General features: G+C 25.5%; 6 protein-coding genes across 13 annotated transcripts; 2 read left to right on the forward strand and 4 right to left on the reverse strand.

The window, feature by feature from the left end:
• Positions 1–96: 96 nt before the first annotated feature.
• Positions 97–4,708, reverse strand: WDY (WD repeat-containing protein WDY). 2 transcript variants are annotated; one of them, XM_085655993.1, is made up of 17 exons: positions 4,414–4,708; positions 4,241–4,334; positions 4,076–4,180; positions 3,829–4,020; positions 3,623–3,734; positions 3,423–3,559; positions 2,888–3,095; positions 2,621–2,826; positions 2,338–2,538; positions 2,016–2,260; positions 1,670–1,927; positions 1,486–1,602; positions 1,144–1,406; positions 843–1,083; positions 589–763; positions 321–518; positions 97–254 (listed from the first exon to the last, which is right to left on the reverse strand). In XM_085655993.1, the coding sequence occupies exons 1-17, from the start codon at positions 4,440–4,442 to the stop codon at positions 198–200; spliced, it is 2,838 nt and encodes a 945-aa protein (XP_085512119.1). In that variant the 5' UTR covers positions 4,443–4,708; the 3' UTR covers positions 97–197. The 2 variants fall into 2 exon arrangements, with proteins under 2 accessions (XP_085512119.1, XP_085512120.1); XM_085655994.1 differs by lacking the exons at positions 3,423–3,559; positions 3,623–3,734; positions 3,829–4,020; ... (1 more) ...; positions 4,241–4,334; positions 4,414–4,708 and adding an exon at positions 3,162–3,387.
• BBS8 (tetratricopeptide repeat protein 8) lies at positions 4,675–7,157 on the forward strand. Of its 2 annotated transcripts, XM_085655995.1 has the most exons (10): positions 4,675–4,768; positions 4,871–4,946; positions 5,042–5,234; positions 5,309–5,441; positions 5,587–5,731; positions 5,829–6,077; positions 6,153–6,328; positions 6,409–6,580; positions 6,652–6,858; positions 6,929–7,157. In XM_085655995.1, exons 3-10 carry the CDS (start codon positions 5,060–5,062, stop codon positions 7,043–7,045), a joined length of 1,374 nt encoding a protein of 457 aa, XP_085512121.1. In that variant the 5' UTR covers positions 4,675–4,768; positions 4,871–4,946; positions 5,042–5,059; the 3' UTR covers positions 7,046–7,157. The 2 variants fall into 2 exon arrangements, with proteins under 2 accessions (XP_085512121.1, XP_035738125.1); XM_035882232.2 differs by having other exon boundaries at positions 4,722–4,946.
• Positions 7,158–7,388: 231 nt separating this feature from the next.
• LOC118448643 (protein YIPF6) lies at positions 7,389–9,330 on the reverse strand. The gene is made up of 7 exons (XM_035882154.2): positions 8,933–9,330; positions 8,618–8,749; positions 8,433–8,511; positions 8,327–8,369; positions 8,125–8,256; positions 7,877–8,034; positions 7,389–7,803 (listed from the first exon to the last, which is right to left on the reverse strand). Exons 1-7 carry the CDS (start codon positions 8,960–8,962, stop codon positions 7,688–7,690), a joined length of 690 nt encoding a protein of 229 aa, XP_035738047.1. The 5' UTR covers positions 8,963–9,330; the 3' UTR covers positions 7,389–7,687.
• Positions 9,331–9,508: 178 nt separating this feature from the next.
• LOC118448639 (putative peptidoglycan muropeptide transporter SLC46) lies at positions 9,509–15,411 on the forward strand. 6 transcript variants are annotated; one of them, XM_035882148.2, is made up of 7 exons: positions 9,509–9,626; positions 13,656–13,721; positions 13,785–14,045; positions 14,124–14,473; positions 14,565–14,844; positions 14,926–15,108; positions 15,182–15,411. In XM_035882148.2, the coding sequence occupies exons 2-7, from the start codon at positions 13,691–13,693 to the stop codon at positions 15,409–15,411; spliced, it is 1,335 nt and encodes a 444-aa protein (XP_035738041.1). In that variant the 5' UTR covers positions 9,509–9,626; positions 13,656–13,690. The 6 variants fall into 6 exon arrangements, with proteins under 6 accessions (XP_035738041.1, XP_035738040.1, XP_035738037.1 ...); XM_035882147.2 differs by lacking the exon at positions 9,509–9,626 and adding an exon at positions 12,905–13,226; XM_035882144.2 differs by lacking the exon at positions 9,509–9,626 and adding an exon at positions 13,258–13,574.
• Positions 14,879–16,890, reverse strand: Sptr (Sepiapterin reductase). The gene is made up of 3 exons (XM_035882153.2): positions 16,656–16,890; positions 16,268–16,581; positions 14,879–16,189 (listed from the first exon to the last, which is right to left on the reverse strand). Exons 1-3 carry the CDS (start codon positions 16,888–16,890, stop codon positions 15,965–15,967), a joined length of 774 nt encoding a protein of 257 aa, XP_035738046.2. The 3' UTR covers positions 14,879–15,964.
• LOC118448642 (uncharacterized) lies at positions 16,890–18,061 on the reverse strand. Its single transcript, XM_085655725.1, has 3 exons — positions 17,800–18,061; positions 17,428–17,606; positions 16,890–17,017 (listed from the first exon to the last, which is right to left on the reverse strand). Exons 1-3 carry the CDS (start codon positions 17,951–17,953, stop codon positions 16,916–16,918), a joined length of 435 nt encoding a protein of 144 aa, XP_085511851.1. The 5' UTR covers positions 17,954–18,061; the 3' UTR covers positions 16,890–16,915.
• Positions 18,062–18,259: the final 198 nt, after the last annotated feature.

An 18,259-nucleotide genomic window follows, 5' to 3' on the forward strand; every position in this document is an offset into this window, starting at 1 on the left:
ACTGGTTATAGTATGTAAGAATTATTTTTTTTTTTTTTTTTTTTTTTTTTTAGACAAATGAATTTATTATATAAATTTAATTTTTCATGTGTTATATTTTCATTTATTCATAATGTTATTTAACATAAGTAGAAATAATGACAATGGTGATGTCGTTTTACAAAAATTCCTTTTTTTGACCATCCACAATTAAGGATTTACTTAGATTCAATGTGCTTTAAGGTATGTGTTATTAGATGTGTATACACTGGTATCTAACAATATTATAAAAATGTTATCAAAGATAAATAATGTCCCTTGAAATTTAATTTATAACTCACATGTGTTAAAGAATTATCCAAAACTGTTGGCTCAATATAATGTTTTGTTTCGTCAGATACTTTGTAATAATTTCCAAGAATTGGACTTTGCAATTGTTCTCCATACAATATATGTCTACTTTGTTCTGGAATTATCTTCAGATAATCAGTTTCATCAACATCTTTAATCTCTACTGAGCCTAGACCTCCTTGGAGAACCTGTTTATTATTATACATTAATATTAATTATACATATAAATGAGGTTTTAATATATCATCATTTACTTACTTTCATAGTAGTGAAACTAGCAGATCTCTTAATATCCATGGGATATCTAAAATGTTGAAAATATTTAGATACAGTTATGTGAGGTAAAATTGGCATCCATTCTCTAAATGTTCCCAAAGTTGATATATAACGACCTCCTAAAGTCCATAAACGTACTGTATGATCTGCACTTCCACTTAGAAATAATAATGTAATTATAAACCCTAAATTATAACATGATGTAAATGTATAATGATCAAATAACACTATGATACCTGATAATAATACGTGCATCAGGAATTATCTGAAGACACGTAATTGCCTTTGTATGACCACGAAGGGATGACAATAAAAGTGGTAATGGTTGGTTTTGTACAGCTCGCTTAGCACGACCATTTATTATATCTTTCCAAAGAAATGGAAATTCTAATCTTAAAAGTGGCATACACACTTTAGGAGGATTAGGTATTGTATAATTTGCGAGATACCAAACTTTTATATATCCGAAACAATGGCCTATAAGTATTTTATTATGCTGAATAAATATGATTTTTAGTACATAATAAAATATTTTACCTGTTATCAAGTAATTGTTTTCAGGATCAGTAGCTAAAGAAATAGCAGAATCTCTTCTCGTATGAATAACTGAGAAACCTGTTAAGAATCTTCCAGCAGGATGATGACTCCACACTTGTATGATTCCAGATTCAAGTGAAACTAATAATGTACCAATATTAGGATTCATTGGTCTTGAATTTAAATATATAATGGCACAGACAGTCACTAATCGAGTTCTATTTAATGCTGATTGTTGATGAGAACAAATATTAATGTATTTGCTATAAGAGAAAAGTATAATTTAAAAAATTGTATGTATGAAATATTTCTGTTTTTGTTAAAATTATTGTTTATAATTACCTAGATTGATCATAGTTTTCTTCATTTAAAATTTGTTGTTTTAGTTTAACTTCTTTTATTTTTGACAAAGTTTCTTTCATATTTTCTTTAAGATTATTTTTATATTTAATAGCATATCTAAATATATTTGATCGTTTAAATAAGTATTTGTTTTAGCTAATATCTTTATAATGAATGTACTTACCTTCCAGTTGCATTACTCACTTGATATCTTCTGTATGGCTGACCTGTTTCAAGTCGCCACAAAATTATTTCTCCATTATATGAAGCAGTAGCTAAAACTTGTGGATATTGTACAGCTGAAAAAAGTACATCATCTGTATGTATCAACTCCCAGCTTTTTTTATACGTGTGAAGTTCAGAGATTGTAAATTCTGTAACACGTTGATTCCATCCTGTACATAAAATACGATTCTCCACCCAATTTAAACTAGTTATTTCACTATAAGAAATAATCATGTACAACTTTATAAAGAATAAAAATAATAGAATAGATACACTATAATCATTTGGTATTAAAATATTTCTACCATTGATCCTCTATTGCCATATTTCGCAAACATGTTCCTGTATTAAAATTCCATATTTTTAATGATCCATTTCTAGCACCTGTTACCAATAATTGTTCAGAATCATCGAAAGTAGCAGCAGTAATTTCAATGTTAACATATTGTCCATATAGTAAAATACTATGAGCATTAGTCACTAAATATAAACGACGACCAACCCAAGGATCCCATACTATAATACATGAATCTAATCCTGTAGAAACAATCTAAATTTAACAGTAGCAATATAATTCATAAATATTATGAAATTTTGTAATGCTAAGAATATATAAAAATCGCTTACTAATTTATATAAATGATTATAAAGTACAGAACTAACAGGCTTTGTATGAGAAATTCCATCTGATATTTCCTCATTGATCACTTGTTCACAAATAACAATGGCAATTATCATACTACAAATGATCATTTTATGTGTTAATTTATTATAAATTACGGATACTTTTATGTTTTCACTTAGTTCTTTTTGTAAATCATTGTATGTCTAAAAACAATAATAGCAATACTGAGGTATAAAACTAGTACACAAAAATTTTTAATTTTATAGCCAAAAAATAATATAAGACCTGTATACAAGTATAAGTAGGAACATCCCAAACTTTTATGCATTTATCTTTTGATAAAGAATATATACGCTGGCCTGCATTTTGTAATATTATAGCACAAATAGTTGCTTGGTGTCCTTGAAAAATATTACTTGCTTTTGTTGGTACAAAAGGATTCCAAACTCGGATTATACAATCAGGACCACCTGTTACAAGTATTTGACTTTCTGAAAAAATAATTTTTTATAATATCACAAATATAATTATAATATATAGATATCAAATTACCTTCACAAAAATTAAAACAAGATATTCCCCTTGCGACAGTAAATTTATATTGTATTCTCATCCTTGTAGGATCACTAAATAATAATGAACATTCTGAACATTTGCTGCTAGACATGAAAGCTCTAAGATTTCCATAATAAGCCACTTGATTTACCCAATTTGTATGTACATGTTTAATTTCTATTACTTTTAGATCAGGTAGCTCATCCTGTAATACAGTACTTTAAAAACAATATCAAAGCAAATATTAAACACTTAATTAGCTATTTTATACTCTGATAAGTGCTTCATAACGTATGGATATTGTATTGTATTCAGATTGTTGTTTAAAAGGCCCTTTTTCTATGGAAGAAAAAGTCATGATTATAATAGATCCATTTGTATCTCCCAAAATAATGTAAGAGTTATCCTTTATGTTTGAACTGAAGTAATATGACATACATACAACAACATAATTTAAACTTGATATCTAAGAATATTTTATAATTTTATGTAATGTAAAGAAATTTTCATTACATCAATATTCAATACAAACCATCACACGTAATTCAAATTTCTTTGCCACAACATCATAAAATCTTAAATCACGTTCAGTAGAGCTTGTACATATTATTTGAACATCTGGCATTAGTATCATATCAGTTATTGTGGTTTGTTGTACCTTCAAATATGCTATAAAAATATAAGATTTGTATGTGTAAAAGAATATAAAACAATTTATATAAAAATACTAACGATTTACAGATTGTACACTGCGTTCATATTTAAAATCTAATGACCAATAATTAATAACTCCATCTCTACTAGCAGTCAGATAACAACCTTTTTGAAAACTACTGCTTCGATCCTATCAACATAAGATTCTTTATTACAAAATATTTATTACTTATTTATATAATATCTTATTTTTTATCTTATTTTAATATGTAATATACACGCACTGGAAGTAATTCAGGATAGAAAGCAATTCTACAAATTGGAGTACGATGATGTGTTTTTAATATTTTAGGTGAGCCTGTAAGTGGAAGTTCTAACATTTGATATTGTAAGGATATATCCGTCTTTTGAAATTCCATTATTAAGTAAGAAATAAATTCATTCCATGTTACATATCCATCTTTTCTTAAATTTATCTAAAAGTAAATATATTATATACTATTTTTCGAATGATATAAAATAGCTTCTTACCTTCTGAAATAAGATACTGAAATCTTTGGAAGACATTTTTATATTTAAAATAGATATAAAGGCATGTTCTAACTGAGACATATTCATTTTTTTGTTTTTTGTTGTCTACAAATATTAATGTAATGTGAAAATTATCTTTCATTTAAATGTATCTGAACTACCTACTAAAAATTTATTGTATAAATGCATCAAAGATTCTTCTGTACATTGTTCTCCAATGCTTTTTGTTTTAAAAAACTTTCCGAATTCTTTTTTTATGCTATAAAAAATAGGAACTTAATAAAATAGAAATTTAGATAAATTGAAAGGTATTAATTTTTATAAATTTATATATTAACCTGATATCATCATAATTTATATATGCCATTATTTTTATATAATATTCTCTAAAATATATTTTTACTTTTATAATTCTTACAATAATTTATTATTTTAAAGATATTACTATATAAAGTTCATAAAATTTTAATTAAAAATCAGTCATGCAAGTTCTTTGTCATAAACATTGTTATAAAAGCTTTGAAGTTTATAATGATATGTAACTAAATTCGGGTTAAATAAATATTTATAAAGGATATATTAAAAAGACTATAATGTCATGTAAAATTACAAAAAATGTCAAAGTAGGTCATGAAGAAAATAATCAATACAACTGTAGCAGGTATAGACAGTATAGGCTAAATAGTATAACAGGTATGAAAAAGATATTGAAAGTGTAACTAGATTATACGATTTAAATATATTTCATATTTTTAAATCTATTATTATTACCATGGATTTATTCATTGCTTTAAGTTTGTTTAATCGGCAAAAATATGAAGCTTGTGTAACTAAATGTACAGAATTGTTGAAAAAAAATCCATTAGATCAGGTATGAATATATTATATATCCTACATTACATTAATAATATAATATAACAAGTTTCTTTTTATGTCATAATTTGATGTATGTTTATTTACTTTTAGGCAATATGGGTTTTAAAAATGCGTGCTTTAACATTACAAGTTTATGTTGATGACATAGAAAGTGAAGAAGAAGGAATTGCAGAAGGTTTGTTAGATAATTATACAATGACTACAATGCCTAGACCAGGTACATCTTTAAAAAATCCTGGAACTGCCCGAATTGAACATGGAATCCGTCCTAAAACTCAGTCAGGTACAATATATCAGAAACAAATAAGATAAAGTAACAATATTTATAATAATAAAAATTTTAATTTTTTTTTAAAGGTAGACCTGTTACTGGAGTTGTAAGACCTGCTACACAATCAGCAATATCACAAACAATGGAACAAGCATTAAGAATGCCAAGAACAGCAGCTACAGCAAGACCTATTACTGCTATTTCTGGACGAAATGTCAGGTTTGTTATTGATATATTCTTATCTTGTTAAAATGTTAATATACATTTGAAAATGATAATATTATATAAAATTAACATTTCCTTTATAAGCAGAAATAGTTATAATATTTTGTTTTATAAGGAAAAATATATTTTGTATATCTAGACTTGGAACTGCATCTATGTTAACAGAACCTGGTGGCCCTTTTATACAATTATCACGTTTAAATATAGCCAAATATGCAAATCAACCTAGCATTGCAAAACCTTTGTTTGAATACATTTATTACCATGAGCATGATGCCAGATATGTAAGTATTAATACGATATTTATGGCATAAATCATGTTTTCAATTTGTAGAACTGTCTTTTAAAAATTGTACAAAACTAAAATCTAATTCTTTTCAGGCTCTTGACTTAGCAGTACAAGCAACACAAGCTTGTCAATATAAGGATTGGTGGTGGAAAGTACAATTAGGAAAATGTTATTATACTTTAGGTTTAATGAGAGATGCAGAACAACAATTTAGATCAGCCTTACGTGATTGTAAAGCTATTGAAACGACTATAAGATTGATTAGAGTATATATTAGATTAGACCAACCATTGGCTGCTTTAGATATATGTAAAAGTGGTCTAGAGTATTTTCCAAATGATGTATGTAATATAATATTGTAATTTATTTTAAAATATATATTGGAAAACATATAATTGTTAGATAGTATACTTCAGGTTACTATACTTGTTGAAATGGGACGAATTTTTGAAGGCTTAAATAACATGTCAATGTCGATGAAATATTATAAATTGATAGCTCAAGAAGATGCTTCTCATACAGAAGCAATCGCAAGTATTGGAATGCATCATTTTTATAATGATCAACCAGAACTGGCTTTACGCTTTTACAGGTAAATAAGAATTAATTATAATTTTTTTTATATTTTAAAGATGGATTGCAAAAAATACAGTAAAAATGTATTTTTTACAGAAGATTACTACAAATGGGTGTTTATAATACTGAATTATTTAATAATCTTGGATTGTGCTGCTTTTATGCACAACAATATGATCATACAATATCATGCTTTGAAAGGGCCTTGAGCCTTGCCAATGATGAAAACAAAGCTGATATTTGGTACAATATTTCTCATATTGCAATTGTAAGAGAATTAATAAGATTTAAATTGTGTAATGATTTTGTACATAATTTCATTAATTCACATCTGCTTAGAGCTTAGGTGATTTAGAGATGGCAGAAGAATGTTTAAAACTTGCTATTGCAGTTGACAATAGACATGCATTAGCATATAATAATCTTGGTGTAATACAAATGAAAAATGGTAATGTTACAACTGCGAGAACTTATTTCCATGCAGCAGCCACTATTGCAAATTACATACACGAGCCACATTTTAATAGTGCACACTTAGCATATAAGGTATTCAAACAATACTTGCATATAAACATAATACATTGTAAACAATATTATTTTATTTTATTGTTTACAGTTAGGAGATTTTCAAACAAGTTATATTGCAATACAAAAATCATTAAATGTATATCCAGGACACTGTGATAGTATTAATCTTCTTAAAAAATTGGAACAATATTTTTGTTATATTTAAGGTAACTTATATTTTATTCCACTAGAATTTTATAATACAAAAAAGTGTGTATTTATAAATGTTAAATGAGCAAGAATGTGAAAAAGATGAAAGCTTCATATTTTTTAAATTTACTTATTAAAAATATACAACAAATATTAATATATCTAGTATTAAAAATAAAATTATAATATATTTTAAAATATTAAAAAAAAATTGCATATAACTTTTATGGTAATAATAACAAATATTTATTTACAAAATAGTAACCATGACTTTATATCATTAATTATTTACTTTGTACATTTAATTATAATGGAATTTGTATAAATGTATAATAAGCAATAATAAATTTAATGTCTCTGTTGAATTACTAATTACATTAATTGCTTGGAAAGATTATTAAATAGATTATTATAAACATTTTTTTCTATAAATATAGTGTAATTGATATACAAAACGACGGTTATGCAACTAATACTTCATAGTACAAACATGCTTTGTAATAGACAAAAAGCAGATAATATAAATTGTAAATTTGAAATGATCAAGCATCTCTTACACATTATTTTTGGATTACAATTACATGTCTAGAAATACTAAGATGAATTAGTCACATGTACAGTCTTCTATATAAAATATTGTTAATTATTATATTTGATTTTATGTCGTATGTGATATTACTAGCCATGAAATAACAAAATAAAATAGAAAAATAGGATAAACAGCCAAAGGTTTTCTTCCAACAGGCTGACTATCTCCAAGGAATGCCATAGATGCTAAAATATAAAAATAAATGATAATAATATAAAATTATAAAAAGATATAATTCTAAAATTTTCTTATACTAACCATACGTGGCCCATATAAACCCAATCATAGTAATAATAAATCTGAGTATGAACAAAAAAGTACTTTGTTCTACCATTAATATAATTATGCATAAGATTAATGCAATGGCAGTTGGTAATAAACAATATCCTAAGACACAGACACTTTGGAAAAATGATCTAAAATGTGAAAAATGTAAGTGATGGATCTAATCGTATGAGCGATATGAAAGTAAAACGTATTAAACAAGTTGAAACAATTATACTTACATGTTACCACCTAAAAGTTTAGAATTCAGTGTGACAATCATGGATCCAATCCATACTATAACAAATACCTCTGCAAATTCAGGTCCACCATCGTTAGAATTATCAACTGTACCAGATGATCCTTGTAATATCCTATTTATGAACAATATCCTTCTGTTAAATAATTATATAAATAATATATATATAAACTAATAAATCTTACATTGCCATAAATGTACATAACACTAACGGTCCCCAGAGGTCCCCTAAAAATAAACAATATGGTTGAAAGTAAAATTATGATTTCATTAAATAAATGATATACATACATTCTTTCAATAAACTTTTCTTCTCCCTAGGATATAAAACGTGATAGAATTTCTTGCCTACAGCTCTAACATCTCTAAGCTGTATTATAAAAAATGATACAGAAAAGATTAATGTTGTTATATAAAAAATAATATGAGAATATACTGTAATCAGAAAGATATATAAATTATCAATGATAACTTACAATTGTATCTCTTATTGGTTCATCTAATGTATTAAATTCTAGTTCACCTAGGCTTGATTTTTGTTTGGGTCCTACTGTCATCTCTCCTTCAACATTTTGAGGATCCACAGTATATGTTGCATCATCGTACATCTATTAGACATTTAATAACTTATTGAAAATATTGTCTATAATGAATAGTCCGTATAGTTTTAATATTATAAAAATAATAGATTGAATATGTAATTAATTTTAAGAGGATATACTTCGCAATCACATCTGACAAATAAATATTATCTGTCAAACCAAATAAAAAATTAGAATATCAATACTTACATCCAGCTTTGTTTCATCCATCGTCGCCATATTTTTTATCGTTACGTATACAAATGATAGAGTTAACAATTTTATAGAACTAGAGAAGAATTTCACATGACCATAAGTCAAATTGTAATTATTGTTGTTTACACTCTTTATCCTCACACTTTAATACGTGTACATATTACACGCATACTATTCTTTATGCGCAAGTTCATTCGGCAATCACTTACATATAAAAGTAACGATATTTATATTTGTTTTACTAACCATATAAGATCTTTAAATATTAATTTATTAATACTGATTCATAATGAAAATGCTTTAAAATATGCAAAACCACATTTTATAAATCTAATTAAAATAATATAAAATTTCCACCAATTATGAAACAATAATAATGCTTGAGAAAAAGATGTCTCTAGCTCAGAAAACTCTTATAAGCTGATTGAGCTCATGTTATGTTCTACATCACTAGGTGGCGACAGTATAAAAAATATAAAATTGTTCTTGAATATTTATTGTCGTCGTTTATTTTTTTTGTTTTCTATGTAAATATTCTAGACAATAATTGAAATTATTTCATTTGCCATTTGGCCAGTGAACTTTTAAAAAAGCTTTTTTTTTCCAACAATTCAAGTTAAAAATGATGTTTGTTCAACAATAATAGTTCATGCATATAAAATAAAATCTTTTAAAAAATTCGGAAAAGGTACGTTCTTCCTTAAACCTTTATTTTTAAAATGAGATTTTGTTCATCAAAATCGTTCAAGAAATACGTTTTGAATAGCCGTTGATTTAAAACCTGTTTTCGAAATTTTTCGTGAAAACAAGTTTCATATAGTGGCGTCCTTAAAACTTTATAGTAAAAGAGAAACTTCTATCCTTACTAATTTTCATATATACTTGAATGGTGTTTGTATTTTATTTCCGTAAAGTATTTGATTGCTTCCTTGTTCACTGCGTAAATCGTTATTCTAATTTTCTGATCCACTTAAAACGCAAAGAAATGCGTTTCGCCATGCTCGCACGAAGAAGCCACGCTTCGATGAATATCAAAGTCAGTCGAATATTTGTTTTTGTTAATATTAAATGTAGTTAACGATCTAGAGATCAAAATTTAACTGTTCAAATATTATTGTTAAATATTAATATAAATTTAATTGAAATTATTTTATATTTAACGCATGTTACAAGCTATGTAATATTAAACGAATGTATAATATTGTTTAAATATTATTGTACTTCATGTACATTATACATCGTTTAAATAATTATGAAATTATTCTAAAATTGTATATTATTGTTAAGACCCATTAACGTGAACGACTGGTATTTGTTTATTTTTACGATAGAATCATCAGTCGAAAGATCATTAAAATGCCTTGTTATCATGGCTTTTCTATATGATCATGACGAAACATGTTTCTTTGCGTTTTTAATGAATCAGAAAATCTAAGTATCAGTTTAAGCAGCGTACGAAAAAGTAATCGTCAATTTTACTGAAACGAAATCAGTAATGGGGATTTTATTTTTATGTATAAAATATAGTCAATAAAACAATATTTTTTAATACGATTTTTTTTCAAAGAAAACAAAGCTTTTCAAAAATTCAAAACAGCTATATCCTCGTTTAAATTTTCATCTTTATAATGAAATCTTCTTCATCAAAATCAATCAAGAATTACTCCTGTACTTAATGTTGGCATGAACAATTATAAAACCAGGGTTGATGAATAATTTAAAAAGAATGTTCCGCAGTTTCTCTAGAATTACATAATATCATAAAAATTCATGAAAAATGATTAATAATAAAAAAAAGACATAGTGTTTTCGTATTTATTCTTTCATCAATATGTCTATATATATAAATAATATATAATATATATATGAGCACAAAATGAATTTTGGTAATAGGAAAACATCATAGATAAGGAATTTTTTATAAAGTTCTGTATTTTTAATATATATTTTATATATAATATTTTAATCATACAAATGGATATTATTAAAAATTATTTATTATATATATATAAATACATAAATAAAATTTTTATTATAATAATAATTATATTTATATATTAAACATATCAATTCTCATTACTAGATAGTGTCACAAATATTTAGCTGTGAATGCAATAGTATCAATTCTCACTATTAAATAAATTATATGAAGGATATTTTTCTTAACTTATTAATATTAATTTTAGTAGAAAATGCTGTATAATATTGTTAACGTTCTTATTACTATATAAAGTATCCAATCTTTATTGATATTCTATATTTCTATTATCAATTTTTTCATAATATGGTATCTAATTCTGAACTCATGTATATAGATATTATATTAAAAATGTCGATATTATTTATTGGACAATTTCCATAACATAAATGCATAAAGTTTGAAAATATTTTTTTAAAATTATTAAATAGTTTTTATAAAATTTGATGATATACAATTCTAAAAATATTACAGAAAACTATATTTATCTAAATATTTAAATTTATCCCAAAAATCTATATAAATAGTATTTTCATTGTGTAATATTTATCTTATTGAATCCTTCATTACTATCAACTATAAAATCTTTAAAATTTTATTCCAACTCAGTCTATTCTTTGTTTAGCTGAACCTTTTAATGTTTAAGGATTCCTAGATTTATATAGATGGTATTGTAACATCAGGAAAAGAGAGAAAAAGAACAATTTTCAATAGACATTAAAATTGTTATAGAATTAATTTTCTTTCTTAGTTACAATTGTATTTAAAAAAGACATTACTATAAATTATTTTCAATCCAATTGTTTTATAATATTTATTGAAAATTCGCACGTCGAACCATTATGTAAAATGATACATTTTTCCTTCTTTTGTTATTATAAATCACCGTCATCATATGTGTCATGATGTATACATTATAAGTATATTCTTCTTCTTGTTACTATTTTTATTACTATTTTATTACATTATATATTATTATAGTAATAGTAGTAGTAATAGTAATAATATGAAGTGAACTACTACAGAGGAAACCATAACAAAATAACGCTGGGAGAAAAATCTCGTAGATAATGTGGAAACGAACTCGTTTTGATCTTTATTAAAAATAATATATAATATATATGTTCACTACTTATTACTTTTGAAAAAATAATTGTATATACTTGTTTGAAAAAATAATTGTATATAATTGTATATAATTATATATACGACTAATTGTATATACTTTATATGCATTTGTCATCGAACAAAATTATATTGCTGGTGTGTTACCTGTTTCACGGTGATCTGTTCTAAGTAGGAAATTCAAGTCAGCCATCAGTGGAGAAAATAAATATAAGAGATTGGATAGTAATACCTTACTAGATTATCAAATAAGGAAGAAATAGTAAATTAATTATTTCCGTCTACATCGATACAATAAAAAAACTACCGGAATTATTTAGCTTCAAACCTAAGATTTCTTGAATTACGACTCTAGATGACTGCCAATGTGCTACACATTGCTTATAGTATTTCTATCTTTTTAGTGTATAAAATGTAAAAAAAACCATACATTTTTCGAAAATTTAACAATATTTTAAAAACTCAAATGCCTTGACATAAATGATTAAACACGTATTTTCTTTGCCATAGTATCATCTGGCTAAAACTCATTAAAATGATCAAGAGAGTTTGCGGAGCTTCTTCGTATGAACATCGTGAAACGTATTTTTTTGCGTTTGAAAATATTCAAAAAATCTGAGCATTATTTATTTACGCACACACCAAGCAGACAATCGCTACTTCACGGATATAACATACACTATTCAAGCGTATATATGAAAATCAGTAGTGAGGATACGAGCTTCATTTCTTTCGCCGCAAATTTCGAGGAGCGCCACAATATTAAGTTTTATCTTCGCGAAAAATGTCAAAAATAGCATTTATGCCATCAATGAGAATAGAAATAATTCTTGATCAATAGTGATAAACAAGGTCTCATTTTAAAGATAAAGGTTTAATCTACAATGTATTGGTTCCAAAGTTTTGAAAAATGTTTTTTTGTATATATCCAATATATTTCCAAAAATATCATTTTCTAACAAGATTTTTTCTCGAAGGAAAAAAAGCTTTTTCAAAAATTTGGAACCAATACGCCGTAAATTAAACCTTCGTCTTTAAAATGAAACCTTGTTCATCAAAATCGATCAAGAATTACGTATGTTTTCATAAATGACGTAAACTATTAAAAAACCTAGAATAGTGAACAGCCTTAGCACACAACGTACAAATAGTATTTGAATACTAGTTAAAGATATGAAACTAACAGTAATTGTTACTTTGTCATTGTTATTTTGATGCTCTATATTAATGCCATCTACCAAATGAAATTAAGCAGTTGATCAAATGATAAACATAATTTTGTTATGTAGAAAATAAAAATTATGATATGAGTTTTTTAAATAAACGATTTACTTCTATAGATTAACTTGTGATGTTAGTTTATGGCAATATGACGTACAGATAGACTCGAATGACACAAAGAATAATTACATATAATGTTTTAAATATGTAACTACGTAGGACAGTAATTATCAGATATAATGATTATCACGAAGTCGTACGAATCACGCATATTTCAACATTGCTATAAATAGTTCATTATATTTTTAAAGTGTAATTTTGAAAAGAAGTATAATTAAGTTAAAAAATAATTTTTAAATTACTAAATTATAAAAAATATGGCAATTGTTACAGGATGGAAGTGTTATGTATCAGTACAACCACCAATAATGATGTTAATATTTGCCATGTCAATGTCAGGTAATTAAAAATAAGTTTTTTGTTTTGTTTTTTAAATATTATTTTTGTTATCTTCGTATTTAGGTACTATCTTAACAGATTTGATAGTATATCGCACATGTACAGTTGTATTAAATATTAATAAAACAGAATGTTTGATAATAAATCAAAATGGAAGTAGTAATGAAGCTCATAGAATAGATATCTTGGTACAGTCACAAGTAAATCTGATCTCCATGTCTAAATCGTTCGTTGAGAATCTTTTACCTGCTTTTTTGTCCTTTTTTGTGGGGCCATGGAGTGACAAATATGGAAGAAAACCTCTTTTATTAGCAGGATATACTGGTAAAGGAATAAATGAGAATAATATTTGATATAATAATTTGTTCAATATATAAATAAAATAATGTTTTTACATTATAGGCTATTCGTTAACATTTTGTCTTCTCTCATTGATGACTATGTGGGATATTAATCCTTGGTATTTATTGATAGCCTATATGCCTTCTGCATGCTTTGGAGGATTATGTATAATTTTATTAGCTTCATTTTCTTACATTTCTGATATTAGTCTTGAAAAAGATAGAACATGGCATTTAGCTTACTTAGAGATATTAATTTCATTGGGACTTATAGTAGGTATTTTTATTGGCCCTTATATTTTTAAACTATATGGATATCCAGTTACACTTAGTGTGGCAGCTATGTCTATAATGTTGGCGAATATATATGTATTATTCTTTGTATCTGAAACAGTACAATATTCTTCATCAGTAAGTAATAAAAGTAATACAAACAATATAATTCCATGCTATTATAAAATTAAAAATATTACCATAAGGAATAATAAATTATATATTTTAGAGAATGTGGAGTTCTTTGTTTGATGTAAGTCTTGTAAAAGATCTTATTAGTACTTGTATAAAGAAAAGAGATGGTTTTGATCGTTGTGTTGTTTGGTGCTGTATAATGTATCTTATCTTATATATTGTAACGATGGATGGTGATATGTCAATTTCATATTTATTTAGCAATGCAAGATTTGGTTGGGATGTAAGTCAGTATTCTAACTATATGGGTGCTAATGTTGCATTAGGTATAATAGGAACTTTAATTGGAATTAAAATTATTGGCTCTCTAAAAGGTATTAAATAAAAAAGAATCTTGTGGTTTAATAGTTCAATATAAAGTTTTTATATTTAAAACATCTATCCATGAATTATAGGTTGTCTAGAAACTGGTTTAGTTATGTTGGCTTCTATTTCATCTCTAAGTGGTGTTCTTATGAAAGCCTTTGCATGGCAAGCTTGGCATATGTATTTATCTGTATTTATATCAATGTTTGGAGGTATTTCTGGGCCAGCAATTCGTTCAATTTTATCTAAATTAGTCCCATCTTCTGATGCAGGTAGTATAAAATATATAGTTATACTTTAATTCATGTATTTTTAATTAATCGAATTTATGAAATATTTAAATAGGTAAAGTTTTTTCATTAATTACATCAATTGAAACAACTATGCCATTTGCTGCAGCTTCCTTATATACAACAGTTTATTCTCATTACTTGCCTCCAATATATCCTTCTCCCGTATGGTTAATATCATGTGTTCTTTTTATTATAATGATTATATTATTGATATGCATACATATACGCATTACAAAAATGGATACATTACAATATAGAGTGATCTCAGAGGAGAGTGAATAAGATATATTACAATTATTAAGTCATCTTCAGTATTTGAGATTTTCTCTATGTAAAATATTGAGAACTTTTTATATAAAATGCATATTACAATGTTTATATTTTTAAAGGTTTTCCTAGAAGGTTATAAAATCACATAAGAAATTTTATATATTTTCTTTTTTAATAGTTTTAACAATGTATGATTTATAGATTGTGATATATTTTCAAAAATTTATTAATAATCTTCAAAACAGAATTAAAATTTGGTAATTTTGTTTTTAATATAAGAAACTGTTCAAATATTAGACTGTGATATTAAAAAATATTTATGAATATATAATAATGATTGTAACAATCTGAGATTCTCAATATCTTTTATTATAATTGTAGTATTTAGTATATATTAATGCAAAATAATATAAGTGATTTACATTTCAAATAACAAGTATAATAAATGTGTATTATATTATAAAAAGTTTTTATTATATAATGTTTTTTATTTATTTGTTTATTATTTTTATATTCATTTTTATTTTTGCTTTTAATATTTTGATATAAGCAGATTAATTAGCATTTACTCCAGTTTATCAAAGTAATCTACATGGTCACCAGATTTATATTTATGATTTTTCAAGACTTCTATAAGACGAGTAATTGTTTGCTCTGTTGTTAAAATAGTTGAATTTTTAATAAATTCTTTATTAGACATATCTTTAAGAAAACTCTGCAACATATCAGTGTCAACAGGACCAGGTGAGTAATTTAATACATCTACTTCAGGATTTTCTAAGGCAAACACCTATACAAAGCATTATTTTCTTAGAAAAGAAGTAATTAAAATGTAATTTTAATATAACATACATGAATGCACTTGTACCTTAAAAAACATCTCTTTTGCTGCTTTTACAGTACAATAATATCCAGCTGACTTACATGGTTGTATACCAAGTAAGGAAGTGATATTGATAATTAGTTTTTTAGTATTGGTTTTTTCATTAAATATCTCCATCAATAATCCATTTAGTACAATAGGCATAAACATATTAAGATCATAATACTTTCTCCATATGTTTATATCTGTCATATCATTGGTCCATTTTGAAATATCACCAGATGTTCCAACATTATGCACAACAATAACTCTATCAAATTTCTTGGGATCAGTTCCTTTCAAAGATGATAATATAACTTCTAAAAGTACGTAGAAATATATGAAATGCTATTTATTTTTTAAAAATTATAGTTTGTGTTGTCAATATTCTCACTTTTTAGATCATCTTTTGTGGCCATTTCCAAATCAATACTAGTATAATCAATTATTAAATTTGAAGGTAATTGCGCAGCTGTTTCTTTTAAAGCATTCAAGTTGGTTGCCAATAAAAGTACATGTGATCCCTTTTGTAATAATGGTCCAAATGATATTGCAATTTGTTTACCAATTCCTCGACTGGCACCAGTAATAAGTAAAAAAGCTTTGCCTGATAATGCTGGAATAGACATTTTTCTTTAAAGCAGATATATATATTTATTTATTTTTATTGTTTAATTCTTGTTCTTCATTAGTTTCTGTAACTACTTGGAGTACGTCAGCTTTCAGAAGATGAATAAGTTCACTTGCTGTCAATGCCTAAAATATCAATATAATTGCTGTTTAATTTTTATTGTTATGAAGCATTAATAAATAATAAATATTTTATACAACATATAGTTTAGGACATTAACTTAGTCTACCTGAATTATTTTCATTATTTTTAATAAAATCACAAAATGTATACAAAAGTTGTATGATAAGAATAGAGACATAATACAATTATATCTTATGCTATCATACTTTGGTAACAAAAACATATCATTTCATTTGAAAGAATAAAAATAATTTTGTAGTCACCTATGCCTTTACGTAGAAAAAAAACAAATTATATCCCCCTTTATATTATACAACTTTCGTATATAAAATTTTGTGATAATATTGAAAATAATAGAAATAATTTAGATAGATGAAGTTAATGCCTCACCGTATGTATCTACCTAACTCACCTGTAAATGAGGAACTATATGACGTATTAAAGGATTTGTACCTAATACGGCTTCTTCTTCTGATTTAAAAGTATATTCTGAAGTTATCAAACGCGCGATACACTCCTCTTTTGCTACTGATAAAGAGCTTACAAGATCTTTTTTTGTGGTATTTTTTTGAAGAGTCTTCAACCTTGAATCTTTAATAAAAGTATATTATATAAATGAGAATTTTTAATAAAAATTATTAACCTTATAAATAATTAATGATAATAAATAATATAAAAAATATAATAAAAAAGAAATTAATAATCATAAATATCCACAGCAAAAGAACTTGATAAAAACATATCGCTTTTTAAAGCGCATTTTAATTATTATATAATTACTTACACAATTTTTGTAAATATTGTTCCGAATCCGATAATTTTTCGTGTTCATATACGGATTTTTCTACAAAAGAATCCTCGAAACGATTATCACCTCCAGTATCTTCCAAGATCTCTGTATCTGTTCTAGACCACGGATCATTAATGTCTGTCTTCATATTTACTTCACAATTTTCTTCTAGATAAATCTCTATTTCTTCCTTTTTTATTATGTACTTAATCAGAATTTTTTCTTATACTCTTGAATCCAACCTATTGGCAGAACAACTTCAAGATGTCCTCCTACTCTCACATTATCACCAATCATGTAGACGAGTATTCGATATTTTTTTACATGATAATTTCTATCTAATTCAACTTGATTTAACTTGATTATATTGAATTCTTGTATTCATTTGATATTTCTGCAAAAATTTTGTACCGAATTTAACTAATTAAATTACAATAGATTAAAAATTTTTTAT

The sequence above is a fragment of the Vespa mandarinia genome, chromosome 3, assembly GCF_050613455.1.
Source record: "Vespa mandarinia isolate Hongniang chromosome 3, ASM5061345v1, whole genome shotgun sequence".
Classification (NCBI taxonomy): domain Eukaryota; kingdom Metazoa; phylum Arthropoda; class Insecta; order Hymenoptera; family Vespidae; genus Vespa; species Vespa mandarinia.

Coding starts and splice junctions, on each gene's coding strand:
- WDY (XM_085655993.1), bottom strand. CDS start 4,442: ATGGCATATATAAATTATGATGATATCAG. Junction 4,335..4,413: donor ATAAATTATGATGATATCAG/GTTAATATATAA, acceptor TATTTTTTATAG/CATAAAAAAAGAATTCGGAA. Junction 2,827..2,887: donor TTGTTTTAATTTTTGTGAAG/GTAATTTGATAT, acceptor TTATTTTTTCAG/AAAGTCAAATACTTGTAACA.
- LOC118448642 (XM_085655725.1), bottom strand. CDS start 17,953: ATGAAGACAGACATTAATGATCCGTGGTCTAGAACAGATACAGAGATC. Junction 17,607..17,799: donor ACAATATTTACAAAAATTGT/GTAAGTAATTAT, acceptor CTTTTATTAAAG/ATTCAAGGTTGAAGACTCTT. Junction 17,018..17,427: donor ATATAGTTCCTCATTTACAG/GTGAGTTAGGTA, acceptor TTGATATTTTAG/GCATTGACAGCAAGTGAACT.
- BBS8 (XM_035882232.2), top strand. CDS start 4,848: ATGGATTTATTCATTGCTTTAAGTTTGTTTAATCGGCAAAAATATGAA. Junction 4,947..5,041: donor AAAAAAATCCATTAGATCAG/GTATGAATATAT, acceptor ATTTACTTTTAG/GCAATATGGGTTTTAAAAAT. Junction 6,581..6,651: donor ATATTTCTCATATTGCAATT/GTAAGAGAATTA, acceptor ACATCTGCTTAG/AGCTTAGGTGATTTAGAGAT.
- LOC118448639 (XM_035882143.2), top strand. CDS start 13,640: ATGGCAATTGTTACAGGATGGAAGTGTTATGTATCAGTACAACCACCA. Junction 13,722..13,784: donor ATTTGCCATGTCAATGTCAG/GTAATTAAAAAT, acceptor CTTCGTATTTAG/GTACTATCTTAACAGATTTG. Junction 15,109..15,181: donor AGTCCCATCTTCTGATGCAG/GTAGTATAAAAT, acceptor ATATTTAAATAG/GTAAAGTTTTTTCATTAATT.
- LOC118448643 (XM_035882154.2), bottom strand. CDS start 8,962: ATGGCGACGATGGATGAAACAAAGCTGGAT. Junction 8,257..8,326: donor TTATGTACATTTATGGCAAT/GTAAGATTTATT, acceptor GTTCATAAATAG/GATATTACAAGGATCATCTG. Junction 8,035..8,124: donor AAACTTTTAGGTGGTAACAT/GTAAGTATAATT, acceptor TTCACATTTTAG/ATCATTTTTCCAAAGTGTCT.
- Sptr (XM_035882153.2), bottom strand. CDS start 16,890: ATGTCTATTCCAGCATTATCAGGCAAAGCTTTTTTACTTATTACTGGT. Junction 16,582..16,655: donor CACAAAAGATGATCTAAAAA/GTGAGAATATTG, acceptor ACGTACTTTTAG/AAGTTATATTATCATCTTTG. Junction 16,190..16,267: donor CAAAAGAGATGTTTTTTAAG/GTACAAGTGCAT, acceptor TGCTTTGTATAG/GTGTTTGCCTTAGAAAATCC.